The sequence below is a fragment of the Halichoeres trimaculatus genome, unplaced genomic scaffold (assembly GCF_033239565.1).
Source record: "Halichoeres trimaculatus isolate MK-OKI-2021-1 unplaced genomic scaffold, fHalTri1.1 fHalTri1_scaffold_17, whole genome shotgun sequence".
In the NCBI taxonomy this organism is placed as follows: Eukaryota; Metazoa; Chordata; class Actinopteri; order Labriformes; family Labridae; genus Halichoeres; species Halichoeres trimaculatus.
This window is the reverse complement of record NW_027437195.1, coordinates 15,112,240-15,128,885: the sequence shown is the minus strand read 5'-3', so window position 1 is coordinate 15,128,885 and position 16,646 is coordinate 15,112,240. Positions and strand designations below refer to the sequence as shown.

General features: G+C 40.5%; 1 protein-coding gene across 1 annotated transcript in view; it reads left to right on the top strand.

Moving 5' to 3' along the window:
• Nucleotides 1–16,646, top strand: part of eml5 (EMAP like 5) — a 46,050-nt gene that overhangs the window by 23,404 nt on the left and 6,000 nt on the right. The window contains exons 13-34 of the mRNA XM_074691754.1: nucleotides 1,158–1,264; nucleotides 1,369–1,487; nucleotides 2,366–2,552; nucleotides 2,726–2,831; nucleotides 3,263–3,356; nucleotides 5,806–5,906; nucleotides 5,991–6,184; nucleotides 7,159–7,270; nucleotides 7,459–7,586; nucleotides 9,148–9,289; nucleotides 9,383–9,535; nucleotides 10,775–10,906; nucleotides 11,024–11,112; nucleotides 12,061–12,237; nucleotides 12,380–12,581; nucleotides 12,663–12,789; nucleotides 13,024–13,038; nucleotides 13,800–13,808; nucleotides 14,747–14,825; nucleotides 15,102–15,231; nucleotides 15,349–15,447; nucleotides 15,877–15,897. Of these exons, the coding sequence (XP_074547855.1) occupies nucleotides 1,158–1,264; nucleotides 1,369–1,487; nucleotides 2,366–2,552; nucleotides 2,726–2,831; nucleotides 3,263–3,356; nucleotides 5,806–5,906; nucleotides 5,991–6,184; nucleotides 7,159–7,270; nucleotides 7,459–7,586; nucleotides 9,148–9,289; nucleotides 9,383–9,535; nucleotides 10,775–10,906; nucleotides 11,024–11,112; nucleotides 12,061–12,237; nucleotides 12,380–12,581; nucleotides 12,663–12,789; nucleotides 13,024–13,038; nucleotides 13,800–13,808; nucleotides 14,747–14,825; nucleotides 15,102–15,231; nucleotides 15,349–15,447; nucleotides 15,877–15,897 (2,523 nt within the window). The remainder of the gene's footprint in view (nucleotides 1–1,157; nucleotides 1,265–1,368; nucleotides 1,488–2,365; nucleotides 2,553–2,725; nucleotides 2,832–3,262; nucleotides 3,357–5,805; nucleotides 5,907–5,990; nucleotides 6,185–7,158; nucleotides 7,271–7,458; nucleotides 7,587–9,147; nucleotides 9,290–9,382; nucleotides 9,536–10,774; nucleotides 10,907–11,023; nucleotides 11,113–12,060; nucleotides 12,238–12,379; nucleotides 12,582–12,662; nucleotides 12,790–13,023; nucleotides 13,039–13,799; nucleotides 13,809–14,746; nucleotides 14,826–15,101; nucleotides 15,232–15,348; nucleotides 15,448–15,876; nucleotides 15,898–16,646) is intronic.

Below are 16,646 nucleotides of genomic sequence, written 5' to 3'. Positions count from 1 at the left end.
AGACAAGAAATGTATGTCAGCAGTGAAGCTAAAGTGTGTGGCTTCATTTTAGAATGACCCAAGCTGTTTTCCTCCCCATCGTTGGAAAGAACGGAAACAGAAAGCCTGACTCCACTGAGTGGTGGCTTATTCCACTAGAACTTCTTACAAATGTAAAGAAGTTATTTCTTTGCTTGAGCTTGGTCATTTCTTTGGTTTTTATCTATAAACCTCTGTAACTGAGGTTTACAGGTGTTAACTGGTGTGTCTCTGCTATAGTCGGTTTTGCTAGCTTGCGTGCCAACATACCTATTTGCTCGTCTTTGAACCAAACTAAACACAATCTGGCTTCATACTCAACCCACATCAGTGACAGTGGCACCAATCACTGAAGGTACAGTTGTTATTGTAATCCCAAACATGTAAAACACTTCCTTTCAGTCACTGACATGTAGGTCTTTGTCATCATCCTACTCTCATCAAGAAAGCTCAAAATAAACAATGTTCCAAAATAATAAGGTGCCTTTATTTTAACAACATCCTTCCTTAATGTGAACCCATTTAGATAACTGTCTCAGTGGCCTGTAGGGGGTTGTATCTTCATGTTACATCACGTACACCCATACTGCTTCCAACACCCTCATAAAATTAAAGCGCTGAACTGCTCGGGAACAATGGAGATTACTCTGCCTTATGTATTGCACAAGTTACTGTTTCTATAAATCTGTGCAGAGAAGCAGCCGTCATATTAATTAGGACAATTCCAGTAAAAGTGAATGAAGCTTGGACAGCATAATTGCATTGTCATTCCCAAGTCATATTTTTCCAGAGATGGGGCGCAGCTGTGCTTTCTGAAATTAAAACACATCCTTACTGCCTCTCCTTTTAATTTTCCTAATGGATCTTGTGAGTGGCCGACCTGCGCCGCCAGTTTTGCTTATTGGGTTGTCCTGGCAAGGCTTCACTGTGCTGCATCAGCATTTTTCTCCACTTGTCTTGGGTGATGTCACTGTAAAGCACAGTAAATAGGAGATGCCACCCTGTTGTTACATGCTTATCTCTCATTTTAACTGAAACACAGCGCAGGTTTTTTTATTGTTTGTGCTGTGGGAGATTCTTCGGGTTTAGAGGCAGGCAAAGAATTCACCGGTGCGATTCAATCTTGTTTCTACCTGCAGAGACCTTGGCAGACTCGAACAGTGAGGAGTCAGACTCGGATCAGTCAGACGTACCCGAGATGGACTCAGAAATCGAGCAAGAGACGCAGCTCACGTACAGACGGCAGGTCTGTGGTCAAACAAAATATGATACATCCCTTTGGATCACGTCTCCCTGGAAATGATTTTAGTGTTGAACAGAGAATGTGCACACTTTTCTGCATACGTTCAGGTGTACAAAGAAGATCTACCTCAGCTCAAAGAGCAGTGCAAAGAGAAGCATCGAGCGACGGCGATGAAGAAGAGAGAACGGGCTCCGGGCAGTGGGGTGAAGCTGCACTTCATTCACGGGTAGGCTCACTCAGGAAATCAAAGAGAGAAACTCTGTTACATACTTTAGATTAGTGTTTCCCAAACTGTTTTTTCAGGTGACCCAATTTTTTGGAGGAACAAGCCATGGCGACCCAATCCAAAATATGTCCAATCTGTAAATCGATAGACAGAATAACTGTGCAAAGATATAAAAGGTTTCTTTTATTTTTCTTGTAGTTTTTGCATCATCTCACATCTTTTGACATCACTGCAAAGCTGTAACAAGCTGTAACAAGCTGTAACAAGCTGTAACAAGCTCTAATAGACTTGTTTCTGCAGCTGGTTCCCATCCAAAATCCGGCATAGACTTTGGACTTTCAAACTCAAACGGGTTTTCAATTTGACTTCAAATCTTTCTTTTGGAAACTAACGATCAAAGTAATCAATGGATCAGCTCTTTCATACGTGTGATGGTGACACAGTGACATTGTTTTCCCTTGACGCTGTAAAACAGTAGGAAACATACGGTGGTTTGGCTTTGGTTGTTTGAGCTCATGGCCCCAGAATTTTTTAAAGCAGCTACATGTTTCCAGTTACAGTAAACAGTGGGGCGATGACCCTTCACAATGAAAACATAACCAGCTCTGACAGTGTGAGGAGCCAGTCTTCAGTAAACAAATCGGCAAGAAAGACTTCTTCTGGTTGAGGAAAGCATGAATTTGGTGTTAACATTTTGAAAACTAATTTGGTGACCCATAAAAAATCTCTGGCGACCCACCTTTGGGTCAGGACCCAGACTTTGCGAATGAATGCTTTAGATTAACCTCCAATCAGCAAACTGCAGTAAATTGATGCTCTTCTCTTCGATCTTCTTTCCTCAAGTTAGCAATGACACTTTGATTCCTTTGTGTTTGCAGGTACCGGGGTTATGATTGCAGAAGTAACCTGTTCTACACCCAGACTGGGGAAATAGTCTACCATGTGGCTGCTATTGGAGTTGTGTACAACAGACAGCAGAACACACAACGTTTCTACATGGGCCATGACGACGACATCCTCTGTTTGGCCATCCATCCCCTGAAGGACTTTGTAGCAACAGGCCAGGTAGCTTCCAGCACTTCCTAAATACTCAAAGGTTCCTCTTGATCAGTTTTTAGATCCTCAGGGATAGGTGAAGCTACTGGAACGTTTTTTGCCATATTAGGCTCAAAATTCTTAAGTGTGTATGTGTTCAGATAAGTTTTTGTGTAAATAATTGTAGGTTTTTGTCTATTCAGGTTGGCAGAGATTCCTGCATCCACATATGGGACACAGAAACATTAAAACCCATGTCCGTGTTGAAAGGTTTCCACCAGCTGGGAGTATGTGCTCTGGACTTTTCAGGTAACACTTAAATCCATTTTCTCTGACTGCCGTTAGTCTTCTTATCCAGACATATTCAACAAAACCTGCATTTTGTATTCATAAATTCTTCCAGACCTCCTGCTTTCACAGGGGAACAAAAACATCTCCCACACATAAATGAGACAGGCATTTTCACAAGACACCCAATTTACAGACACACCGAAAAACCAGTTTCTGCTGTCTTTTATCCACAGCAGTCTGACAGCATCAAGGTAGACCAGTTCACCTTTCTTCTTTTAATTGGCCCCAGACAGAGGCTGAGCAGTGATCTGTGTGTCAGTGTCAGTGAATCACCTGGCGTAGATCAAACCCGCCGGGCTGCTTTCATGTTGCTAACAAGGGCCGAACTTCACTGAGCCAAAGCAGGAGTGGACACTGTCTAAACTTTACTGAAAGGTTTTCTTCCACAGCGGATGGTAAACGGCTGGCTTCAGTGGGATTGGACGACAATCACACCATTATGCTGTGGGACTGGAGGAAGGGGGAGAAGCTCTCCGCCATGAGGTTGGTGTGCTTATACTGGAGTGTTTAACCAGCTGCAGCACGGCCTTTCAGCACACGCTTCAGAAAGCTCTGACAAATCTTCCATTTAATTATGAAGATTGTTTGAGCGCTTTTAGTTCAACAACGGACAATTATTGATGAGGGTTAAATTGAAGCCACTTTGCCGCGTAGGGCTGAAAGTGTGATTGATGAAGGAGAAGAAAGAAATGGAATTACTTTTTGGATTGCAGGGCTGCTCCCCGGAAACACTTAACCCTGCCAGAGCCTGAATGGTTAGAGTCGGAGTTTGCCCTAGGGCTCCATCTTTGGATCCATTATTAAAGGGAATTACTTTAAATTTACACACGCAAGGGGCTCATCCTGTTGAGTTTGAACTTTGCATTCGAGATTTTCATTAAACAAGGATAATGATACAGAAAGAAATGTGACTTTTGCAAACGTAAACGTTGCTGGGGTATAGAACCCACCCCATGATTTCAAAGGGGCTGTGAGGAGTTTGAAAGTGATCTTGAAAAGGTCTCCCTTCTAGATATATAGCTGATCTTAATCCACACTTTAAAATGAGATTATCAGCGCCGATATTACAGGATTTTCAAATTGCTACTTCTTAGCTTCCAGTTTGGGTCACCCAGGACCGGATTGATTTACGGCACGTCTAGGTCTCTATGACAACACCACGCCGGCTGATGAAGTTTAGTAGAGAGAAGAGATAAAACACAGAGATCTATGTTTTTCTCTGCTGAAAACAATTTCTGTGATTAATTTTATAGTGATGGTGGACACAGGAGCCTAACTGTCAGACAGAAAAAGGGCAGAAGAGCAGAAGAAACCCAAGCTAAAGGCTAGTTAGCCCTAGCTCTGGCTGTATCACTCTATAACACAGGGGCTAAACTGTTTGTGCTAATGTTGATTCCAACCCACATTCAGCAGTTATTCTGCAGTGGTCTGTTCAAACTTGAGAGTTTATCAATAAAATGAAGAGTGAGGTTACGTTAGCTCTGATTGGTAGATGACTGGCAGAACATAACCAGGATTCACTAACATTACATATTACAAACATATCTTAGAGCTCTGGACTGACAGCTGTGCTAAATATAAACAGCTACTAAACTACTTACAAACTGACAGTGTTTACTTGTTGTCACGTTAGCCTACAGATACGTCGGAGCATCTGGCTAACATATAGCCGGCTGCTACAACATTTGCTTGATGTCACATTTCAAACCGTAGGGCTACGCAACTATATTGATAAATACCTTGGCACGTTGTAGCCAGTAAAAATTTGTCTTGGACAAAGAAAATTTGTTTTGATCCAATCTCCATTTAACTCCGAAACAAACACGCCTCACTAAAAGTAATTTACGACAGTGTGTGGAGACTCCGGGCCAGAAGGTGGCAAGGGAGTGCAATCAAAACAGATTCTCCTCATGGCATCTTTAAAACAAATCAGATCTGACAAACTGAAAAGTTCACATCATGAAAATAAAGTCAGTCAAAGAAATGTTTCAGCCCAAGAGTAAAGGACAGATTTACTGTAAATTTTCCTGTACAGGATGTAAGACCAGATATGTGCAGATGCAGCCACGTTGTATGTTTGATTGACATGGATTACCTCACCAGACCTCTATAGTGAGAGGTGTTAATTCATTCAGAACATAATGTAAGATTTTCTGTTTCCCAGAATGTAACATTATATAACCCGGAAACCAGTTAAAACCAGAAATAGCCAACTGGAAAACATCTTCAGCCCAAAATATCTCTGCTTTGCTTTGTTGCCTACTCCACTTGATGCTCATATTCAGCATCCATTCCATTGAAATTCCCCCTGGCTAGTCTGAAGCAGTGCATAGCGGGTCTCTCTCCTGCGTGTTGTTTGCCAGTCTCTCACTACAGCTCAGGGACAGCTTGGAGTTGCACTAATCTCCTCTGCAGACCCTGGTGGGTAGTGCATTGAGGCGGGCGTGGGGAAATTGGGCCTGACAGAGCCGAGCTTGTGCATCACTGCTGTCTGGTCTTCAGCTGGGGGAGGAGGAAGAGGAGTGAGGCTTTGAAAGAGGGTGAAGAGTGGGTGAAAGTTGGAAACAGAGACATAGGGCAGCAGGGGGCTTAATGGGATGCACGTATGGACCACAATTACACAATTTTCTTCCTGAGTAGAGAATTGGATTGTGCAAGCAGTTATAAAAGCACAATCTAATAACAATAAACTAGTCCACTTTGCATAACTCAACCAAAATAATTGTTGCACGCTCTTGCGAATGCTCTGAATCTCTGTTTCCAGCTGTTACAGATTCAAGTCAAAGTTAATGTCCTCACAATTTTCCAAAAATGTACAAATAAAATGGTGCAATAAGATTAAATGAGTAATAAAAAGTGTGTGAGTCACAAAGTTTAAAGATGAAATGTTTTTGTTATGTGCATATTAAGTGATGTGAAAATTGTTTTCCAGGGGAAGCAAAGACAAAATATTTGTTGTCAAAATAAACCCCTACCTCCCTGACAAGCTCATCACAGCTGGTGTGAAACACATGAAGTTTTGGCATAAAGCTGGTGAGACACCTTCCTTTCAGTCTGTATTGAACGGAGGAAACTTAACAAGCATCTCACTGAGTCGGCTGTCTGTTTCTCTTTCAGGTGGTGGTCTAATTGGGCGCAAGGGGAACATGGGGAAGACAGAGACGATGATGTGTGCTGTGTACGGCTGGTCAGAGGAGATGGTGTTTTCAGGCACATGCACAGGGGACATTTGCATTTGGAGGGACATGTTTCTGATGAAGACAGTCAAGGCTCACGACGGCCCTGTGTTCAGTGTGCACGCTCTGGAGAAGGTACCACTGGGAAAAGGGCTCTCCCTACGATGAAGTGTTTTTTAATATGTATACTACGTCTCCCTCAGGGGGTGGAAAATGTGGATAACAAAATATATATCAAGGAGTGAATGTCGAAAACAAAAAGAAGAAAATATGCTTTATTGATCTCTAAGGGTAAATTCAGCCCTTCCACTCGAGTGTTGCATTATGCTTCATACACAGGCTGAAACACACACAGATTCCAGTGGCCATGCATTAGAGGAGAGAGGTTAGGGAGCTGCATGTGAATGAGCATCCAGAGCCATTGGGGATGTGGTGCCCTGCTCAATATGAGTTAGATGAGAACATGTTTTTGTACGTTACATTTTTTTATTTAAACAATGTAATTTTTGAACAACAAACAAGAAAAATATGACAACACTAAGGAAAGTGTTAATTTCTAAAAGGCAGCTTCACTAAGGTTAGAGCATCATTGATAATTGACAACCTAAAATACAGACAATGTGTGCCAAAATCAGAGTTGTCTGAACGCCTTCACAGGCTCTTTAAACATTACATGTTAAAAATCTTGCTTTTAGCTCTCTAAATAAAAGTTTACTCAATGTTGGAAGGATATTTTTAACCCTTAACATTGCAAAAAAGTCCCAAATAAGTTCCTATATAATTTGAAGGTTCCATGTAAATCTTTCAGAGCAGGAAAACCACATTTTGCTTTACCGACATAAACTATCTCTGATTGGCCTTTTATTATTAAGTCAGGTGGGAGGTTAATAAAATCTTGTGTTATTTTTTTCATTTAGTATAACTAGAACCAGCCTCTCTGATCTCCCATACCAACCAGTGTACAGCCTCAGTCAACCATTTGTCTTTTTTTTCTTGCCATTTATTCTTACACAGGATGGTATTAAATAATACATTTTCTCTGACAGTGACCTTTTAAACTGGTATGAAATCACTTAGGGGTTAAATGTGCCACGATTTCTTCCCTGTAGGGGTTTGTGACTGGTGGAAAGGACGGTATAGTCGCTCTGTGGGACGACACATTCGAGAGATGCCTCAAGACGTATGCCATCAAGAGATCAGTCCTGGCTCCGGGCTCGAAAGGTAAAAAGGTCATCCTGTTGTCTTTTGTCCTCCTTTGTCCTCGTTTCTGGTCCCTGAGATGTTATACTCCCATTCAGCGCAAACCCTATTAAGACATTCAATGCTTTTAGCTGAAATGAGTATTTCCTCTAGCGACTTGGTTCAAGCTAAGGTCTCTGACTTTATGCTATAACTCATCTGTTCTGCAGGGCTGCTCCTGGAGGATAATCCCTCCATACGTGCCATATCTCTGGGCCACGGACACATCCTAGTGGGAACCAAAAATGGGGAGATCCTGGAGGTGGACAAGAGTGGCCCCATCACTCTGCTAGTCCAGGCAAGATACCAAAAAAAAAATAACCCCACTGTCTATCACAAATCTGATCCCATTCAGCACGCCAGATTTAAGATGATTTACTGAATGTTTTAGTCCAGAATTTTTTTTGGTCTTTTTTAATTATGTTTTAATAAATGTTAGGGTAGTTATGTTTTAGGGCTGCAGTTATCATATATTTTAGTATTCGAGTATTCTACTGAAAATCCCATCGATTAATCGAGTAATCGGATAAAATACATTTTTGTTTAATTAAAGAGCAGTTATTTTTCAAATGAAAATTTTTCTCTTTAAAAAATAGAATTTTCTGATACAGCATGTCAATAAGAGCACTTGCTGTGGTAGCTCCAAAATTTGTAAACACACTTTGACACATTTTTTGTGCCTTGTACATCTCATCAAATGTTGCGGACCCAAATGGCACTCGTTTCGTAGAATGACCCATTAGTCTCCAAACTCCAGAAAAGAAGCTAGATTTGTTGCTAGTTGCTATTTTGTATAAGAGGTAGCTTGAGGGGTCTGAAAACTCTCTTAATATGGGCTCAGCTCTGTTTGAAATACCACTCTTTGGTCTTTTTTAAAATTAAACGATTCCTCGAGGCGTAGAAAATTACTCGAGTAATTTTTGTAATCGAGTACCTCGAATCATTCGAGGAATCGTTTCAGCTCTATTATGTTTGCTGGTGTGCTTGCAGGAACTCAAACAGAAGATGAGGTTTGCCGTCAGTTTTGTTAGTGTTAAGCATCCTTCAAAAGAACAACATCAAAGAAACAACTTATTAATGCCACAGATATCTTATATTAGGTAGATACTTGTAGCACAGACACTGAATGTCAAGTCTGATAGTTACTTTACTTACCCTGTAGGAATGTGACTTAAGGTTTATGTTAAAGTAATATCAACCTTTCAGTGATTTTAAACCTGAACATATTCACTATTCTGTGAAAAGCAGCATGCAGTAATAGATGCATATCCCTTCTATTGATGTCGTCTGTTTTATCAGCAGAGCCACCGGGGAAGTGGCCATAAATGGTGATGAATTATTGCTGTAGGATGTAAGTTTGTTCATTTAGCTAAGTGGTACTGCAGCGTCTCCTGGCTCCCATGATTGTTGGCCGACAGAGTGAATGCTATTGATTGCCCTGTTCTGAAGCTTTAAATTGTACAAGAACATTTTGATGAATGGGATCAGTTCAGGTGAGAGGTAAAAGGTTGTCCCTAAGGTTATTTCTTCTAGAGATCACAGATTAAGTGTGTGGGTATCTTTTGGTAATGTAGGGGAAGTATAATGTTGGTTAAAAATAAAAAGCTTGTATTTTTAGTCTCATACTGATATCATACTGAATGAGCTTTAGACTCGGCTAGCAGGTCCTGGTTAAATGTATGTTTCCACTTTGACTTATCCTCGAGAAATGTTTTAATAATCTGTCAGTCACACTAAATACCAAAAAGAAAATACATCTGTTCACATCAAACTAAAAGATATTCATGTTCGCCTCCTATCCGCCTTGAGTTAATTTTACTAAAAAAATCAACTTCTTTCGTCCTCTTGTGTGTCTGCAGGGTCACATGGAGGGTGAAGTGTGGGGCCTGGCCACTCATCCCCACCTCCCGCTCTGTGCCACCGTCAGTGATGACAAAACCCTGCGCATATGGGACCTCTCGCCCAGCCACTGCATGTTGGCGGTGCGCAAGCTCAGAAAAGGTGAGTCACTGCTCGTACGCTAACAGATGAGTTTATTTTCCAACAGGATGCGCACAGGTCCCAGGGCTGTAACAAACACGTTATGCTCCACAGGCGGCCGTTGTTGCTGCTTCTCCCCTGATGGCAAAGCGTTGGCGGTGGGCCTGAATGACGGCAGCTTCCTCATTGTGAACGCGGACACTCTGGAGGACCTGGTGTCCTTCCACCACCGCAAGGACATCATCTCTGATATCAGATTCTCACCAGGTCTGTCTTCCACCTCCACATTTCTGAAGCATTTCAAAAAGCCCTGAAATCCTTCGCTCAATGGTGAATAAGCCTCTATAATCCACGTGCCCTCCAAAGCATCTTAGAGTATGTAGGATGCTGTGTAGAAATCCAGCAGGTACCACATATTTCTCTCCCACTGTTGAGTCGGGTAGATATTGCTGCAGGCCTGACCCAAATTATTAGCTTGCTGTAATAGGGCCAGACTGAAAAACAGTGGGGGTGGCCGAAGAGAGAGCAAGAAACTAAACTCTCTTCCACCTGAACACTTAACCTTGATCCACAGAGCAACAGATCCTGTTTCTCAACCCAACACCCGTGAATCCCTGAGGGCCTGAGTCTTAGAGTCGAAGTGTTCTGCTGTGCAGGACACAGACTTAAGAGTGAATATTATAAAAGGAATAACCACTGACAGTTAAGTTTTAGATTAATGAAATAAAATCAAGAATCTACAACCAGGCCTCTTTTGACCTGTAGTTTTAGAGCTGTGGTGACCTTAACAATAATCCTCTGAAGATTGCAACTGTCTGGACAATTTTTTTTAAATAAATGTAAGGATATTCAGGTCAGGATCAAAACAATAGAACAAAGAAATGTCTAACTCCAGCTTCTAAAAATCAATGATTTAGTTGATTTATGGTTAAGCATAAAAGCATTTAGAGAGAGCAGTCCTCCACCAAGCATATTGTGATTGTCACCAACACTTTAGTCCTACTTTAATGTTATACTCCCTTTCAGCAGACTGTCTGCTACAATTTGGTGTTAGTTGCAGGTTTGTACCATGATTTGTTACCTGACAGTGTTGAAAATTATGATGACCCAGTACATATTTCATATTCCGTATCTTAGTATCCAGAATATTGCCAGGATCTGGATCATACTTTTACATCTGTCAGAAATTATGGTGACCTTCTCTTGTATTGTTTTGCAAAGCAATCTGACCATTTATGGTGGAGTTATATACACATATGGTGAAAACAGCCCTATTTCACAATGATAAAGAATCCTTTGAATAAATCCTGGATCCAGACGGTGATCCAGATCACCTCCAAAATTTAATCACTTCTTCCTTATTCCATTTTGAACATTTTCTGATAATTTCATCAAGATCCGTTCGTTAGTTTTTGAGTAATGTTGTTCACAGACAAACTCTCCCAAAAACATAACCTCCTTGGTGGAGGTAATAAAGTTTGAGTGATACCTCTCTGTTTTCCCCAGGAGCAGGGAAGTACCTTGCAGTGGCATCAGGAGACACTTTTGTGGATATTTACAATGTGATGAGCAGCAAGCGGGTCGGTGTATGCAAAGGATGTCTGAACTACATCACCCATCTGGACTGGGACAAGAGAGGTAAACACTTCCTGGGATACTTTTTCTGATTTCAGTCAGCTGTAGCAAAAAATTCCTCAAGTACCAATTAGGGATTCAGTCTAGCACCTCTGCCCACTGGGCTTCTTTCATTCACAGGGAAACTACTCCAAGTCAACACAGGTGCTAAAGAGCAGGTGTTTTTTGAAGCTCCTCGCGGCAAGAGGCAGACCATCCCAGCTACAGAGGTAAGCAGGGAGAGGGGGTATAGAGCATCCCCTTGGGACCAGAAGAAGCTCAGGAAAGAGCAGCACAGCATTAACACGGCCCACTTTTACCAATTCATTCCAATTCTGGCAAAGGAAGTGGGATATTGTTTGGCATCTCTTTAATCCAAAATGACATTCAAACAACTTCTGAGGCACAGTATGGAGAAGTGCATTAAGAAAATAAGGCTGAGCTGTGTTTGGCTGGAGCCCCAGACAACCTCTCTTACCTCTTCTTGTTCAGCTCATTTCATCATGATGCTTCAGTTTACTGAGTCCTCCCGTTTGTCCCACTCTCTTCTGTATGGTTGTTCAATAATTATTACTGAGACAGTTTGTTGTCTCAGTGAAAATTGTTGTTATGTGTAAGCTTTTGATTTCTTATCTGGCTCATGGTGCATTTGTAAAATAGAAAGTATCCTGTAATGTTTAGTGATGTTTAGTGATGCTTTGTCTACTATTTTGAGCTGGGGAGTGCCTCAGGGATCTTTCTTGGCCTTTTTTTTTCAATGGCTACATAACTGTAGTTTCAGCAGACTAACAAAAGAGGACAAAGCTGGATATCCCAAAGGTTTTTCAATTACTTCAGGTGATTTCTCATTCAAATGTGAATAAAGCTCATTATTTTTGGCAAAGGGTAAAACTTAATGAATACTCTGTAGCTTTTATGAAACAGTTCAATGAGAAACACGTCATTGGTGATAATGGAAGAGTTTATGAAATATCTTTGCTGTGTGGTAATATAAAGATGAACTTAGCAGCTGGGTATCTTAGTGTAGCATGCAAATTACAGAAATTAGCACATTTTAGTAATAAGCTCTAGCTTCTATTTCGAAATACTGTGTTGTTGCTCTTTTTTAAGTCTGAGTATTTGCAACTTTTAAATTTGCTTCATGAATAAATGTTGACATGTTTCCTCCCTCGGCTCAGGTGGAGAAGATAGACTGGAGCACATGGACGTGTGTCCTGGGAACGTCTGTTGAGGGCATCTGGCCTTTGATCAGTGAGGTCACTGAGGTGACCACTGCCTGCCTTAGCAACAACAGGAAGGTGCTCGCAACAGGGGATGACTTGGGATACGTCAAACTCTTCAGATACCCTGTCAAGGTAAAAGACATGAGGACTAATTTCTTAATGCGTGGTTTGAGAGTGTAACAGCTCCAGGCTTATGGTTAAATTAGTGGAAATGTTATGTTAATTCCTTTGATAATGTCACAAGTGTTAAACAAATGTTGTCCCTTTTCCTCAGGGGAAATATGCAAAGTTCAAACGCTATGTGGCCCACAGCACACATGTTACCAATGTGCGATGGACCCATGACGACAGCCTCTTGGTGACTGTCGGTGGGGGTGACACGTGCCTCATGATCTGGGCCCATGAGCCCGAGGGCCACCGGGAGTTCAAGCAGTGTGACAGTGAGGAGTCAGACATCGAGAGTGAGGATGATGGCGGTGAGTGATGAGCATCCTCCTCAGGGAATTAGTCATATGACTTTATTTCTGGGATGAAAACATGTCCTGCCTTTTCACCAGGTTATGACAGCGATGTGACGAGGGAGAATGAGATCACCTACACCATAAAGGCCTTATCCACTAACATGCGACCCATGACTGGCGTCAAACCCCACCTGCAGATGAAAGAACCGTCTGTGGATGAAAGGTATTCCTTCATTTAGCATTGCAGATGCTAGTCAGACCCTAGTTTATAGAAATTCCTATCAAGGTACAAGGGAGGAGTATCTGTGAATCAAAACCTGGTTTCTTGGTCAACACATCTTTTCTTTTCCATCCCTGTCTTCACTGACTTGAAATAACTCAGCCTGTTCTGCTCTTCTTTCCTTCAATGGCTGTTCATCTCTTACTATCCTGCTTCCTTTTCTAATTCTGCTTGAAGGCAAGGAGTTGTCAGGTAAGCTCCAGACAAAATGTTAACCTGTATGCATGAATAGTGAGCATTTGTGTCAATGACAAATTGCTTGTTTTGATCAGACAGAATCAGATTGATTTAGCAAATCTGTGAAGCCTCCTCAATGAAAACCCACTTTTTAATACAGCAGGAGCTTTCTCTCACATGTAAGCCAAGATGTTGTTTGGGAGATTATTTCACTTGCTAATGAGCTTCTGTCCTGACTGGCAGGACAAATTGGGCTAAACGATGAAGTAGAGCTTGAATGTAATTGACTTTAATTAGTCGAGTGTCCACTTTAGTATTCAGTGGAGCAAAGTGAGCGGGTTGTACAAGAATGTTTTTTAATAGTTAAGGACTTTGGGGAGTTGCCATGATTAGAAGGATCACATCTTTAACCAGACAGGAGGATTAGGAATAAATCATCTCCATATCTTCACACATCTTCACCTTAAGGAGGTGTTGTATTCACAGCTGTTTGTAAACAGAGTGTTGTCAAATAAACAAGAACATCATCATCAGAGATCAACTTTAGCCACTTCAGGTTTATTGATTTCTACATCAGCATTTTTTTTTAAATTCAGGCATCTTTGCAGTATTTTCTGGGCAGCAGTTGTCATGGTAATTGACTTGAGTTGTCATGGTTACATGATGGCACTGACTCTTGTATTTTATGTCCTCAGTGTTTGCTGGGCAGCAACGAACTCTGTAAGAAGCTTTTCTGAAATTCTTCCTTTTTTCTCTTTGTTAATGCTGCCATGAAGAGGGTCAAGGTAAGCTCTTAACTCTTGGTTCTTTTTATCTACTTTACAAAATACACACACACACACAGATCTTTTAGATTTTATATGAAGCAACCAGTTTCTTATATATATATATATATATATATATATATATATATATATATATATATATATATATATATATATATATATATATATATATATATATATATATATATATATATATATATATATATATATATATATATATATATATATATATATATATATGTATATATATATGTATATATATATATATATATATATATATATACATATATATATGTATATATATATATATATATAGTAAGTTTTTCCTCACCTCTTTGGAAGATTTCTGTTACTCCATACAAGAAATTCAGGCATTCATTTTCCATCGTCAAACAGCTTGAATTGCAACATTTTTGTGGACTTGTCAGGGGAAGGTGGCTCATATTGAGTCTTATGAGACAGTTGTTTCTAAAATGAGACATAAACTCTTGCTTGGATCGCAGTTTTTTGCAGTTCAGTGAGCATTAGTCTCAGGCACCTGATCTACCAGCTCTCTGTATTTCCTTTTTTGATTTTAACATCTGTAACTTTGCAGTACTGAATGTTATTCCACTCTGAGGTGCAAATGTCACCTTCTCAAAACTTGCTTTTTCATCACTTTGCTGGATATTCAAACACATACTTATGTGAATACACACAAGAATCCATGAGTAATATGTTTCTGTCCTCAGTACAGAGAGGAAAGTCCTTGTCCCTGCTTTTCTTTTGAAAGTAAACATTGTTTCATTTTATGCATATAAATACACATATTACTTAAACATCCTATGCAATAACCAGACTCATCTTCTGTGTGACATTGCTGTTTTTTGTCACTACCACCATCATAGACTTGATGAGCTGTTGCATGTCAGTTGTCTTATCCCAGCTGTCTGTTTCAGGCCTCCTGTCAGCAGAGCGCTGCCACAGCCGGAGAAGTTGCAGACCAACAATGTCGGCAAAAAAAAGCGGCCCATAGAGGTAGGAAAGGACATCCTTAAGAAAACACAGTCAACCAAATGATGAAAACTGATGATTGAGAGGAGTCTTGTCTCTGTCAGGGCAGTGAAGATTCAAACCGCTGGTTCTTAATTTGATTATTTCCGCTGAAGAGGCTGTGTGCTCGTCCAGCCACTCTGGGGACCTGATGATGCTCTAATTGAATAACAACGCTCAACTTCGGCTTGAGACGTCTTAGTCGTCATGGTGCTGACCTTTCTGACTTTCTGGCTGTTTTTTTTTCTGACTGTCCCTCAGGACCTGGTGTTGGAGCTGGTGTTTGGTTACCGTGGCAACGACTGCCGTAATAACGTGCACTACCTGAACGAGGGAGCAGATATCATCTTCCACACAGCCTCTGTGGGGATTGTGCTCAACCTGACGACCTGTAAGTAGACAGAGGAAGGTCTGACAGACGTTTCACTCTGTGGTCTCAACAGCCAACATAACAGACATGTTTCATGTGTGTGTGTGTGTGTGTGTGTGTGCTTTTTATGTCTTCCAGCCTGCCAAAGTTTCTATGTTGAACACAGCGACGACATTTTGTGCCTGACAATCAATCAACATCCCAAATTCCCCAACGTGGTGGCAACTGGCCAAGTAGGTATGTTTGTGAGACGTTGACCTCCTGTGTCGTCAGCAGCCTCATTTCTCTTCCCTGTATGTGCTGCTGTGAATTGTGCAGGATAATGGTTGTACGCAGCAGATGGCCTTACGCCTCCTTCAAGTTTGTCTGAAACAAAAAAAGAAGCAAGTAATGAGCAAAATTATCATTTCTGCATAAATGAATAGTTGAGGGACTGCCACACATGCTGCATTTCTGGGACTCGTTCAAAAACTTGTATTTAAAGAATACAACAATGAAGCATTTGTAGAGCAGATGTCAAATAAATAAAAAAAAACATATATTTTAGATAACTTTTAATTTTCTAATTTTGATACCAACATTTCCGACAGTAGATGCTTTTCATAATAGCATCCACCCGTACTCAGAATTTGTCCTGTCAATAACTGTGATATTCCTCTCTTCCAGGTGATACTGGTGACATGTCAGGTAAGGAAATTTCTAAACTAGACTTCATATGGCACAAGAAAGACTGTGGTTATTACTTTTGAGCAGTAGTTGAAAGGAAATCTTTGTGTATTTTGACTGATTATAGTCTTTGTGTGACTGCCATCTTGTGGCCACTTGATAAAAAAGAAAACTTCTGGAAGGGTTTAGACCCTTAAAGCCTTTTAGGGCAAACTACGGCCCGGGGGCCATATGCGGCCGGTTAAACGTTTTAATCCGGCCCGTCGAACTTGAAAAAATTAAGTGAATAAACCTTGTTAATGTTTTATTTTCCCTGCAATTCTGATGTTTTCTAAATTGAGAGTTCACATTTAATATCAAAATATCACACAAACAATTTTGACACGATCTTTTATTATTTTTTGTTTTTTCATTTTTAAAAGCAGGACAGAAAAAACGCATTTTTCTGTAACTCCGTTTTTCCATTTTGGTTTTAAAACAGAAAAACAAAAAAACAAGTCAGTGGTTTGTTTTTTTAGATTTTGTTTTGAAACAGAATAATGAAAGAACGAACCATACACGGATTAAAAATCCCATTATTATTCCATTCTCTCATATTCTAATTCTAATTTCAAAACAAAATCAAAACAGCAAAAAATAGACCGTTGCGTGTTTTCTGGTTTTTGATTTGAAAACGAAAAATTGAATAACAAGTCGTTATCCGTTTTCTGATTTTGGATTCTAAAACGGATATGGAATGAACGAATGATACCCTGATAATTACCAAAGCA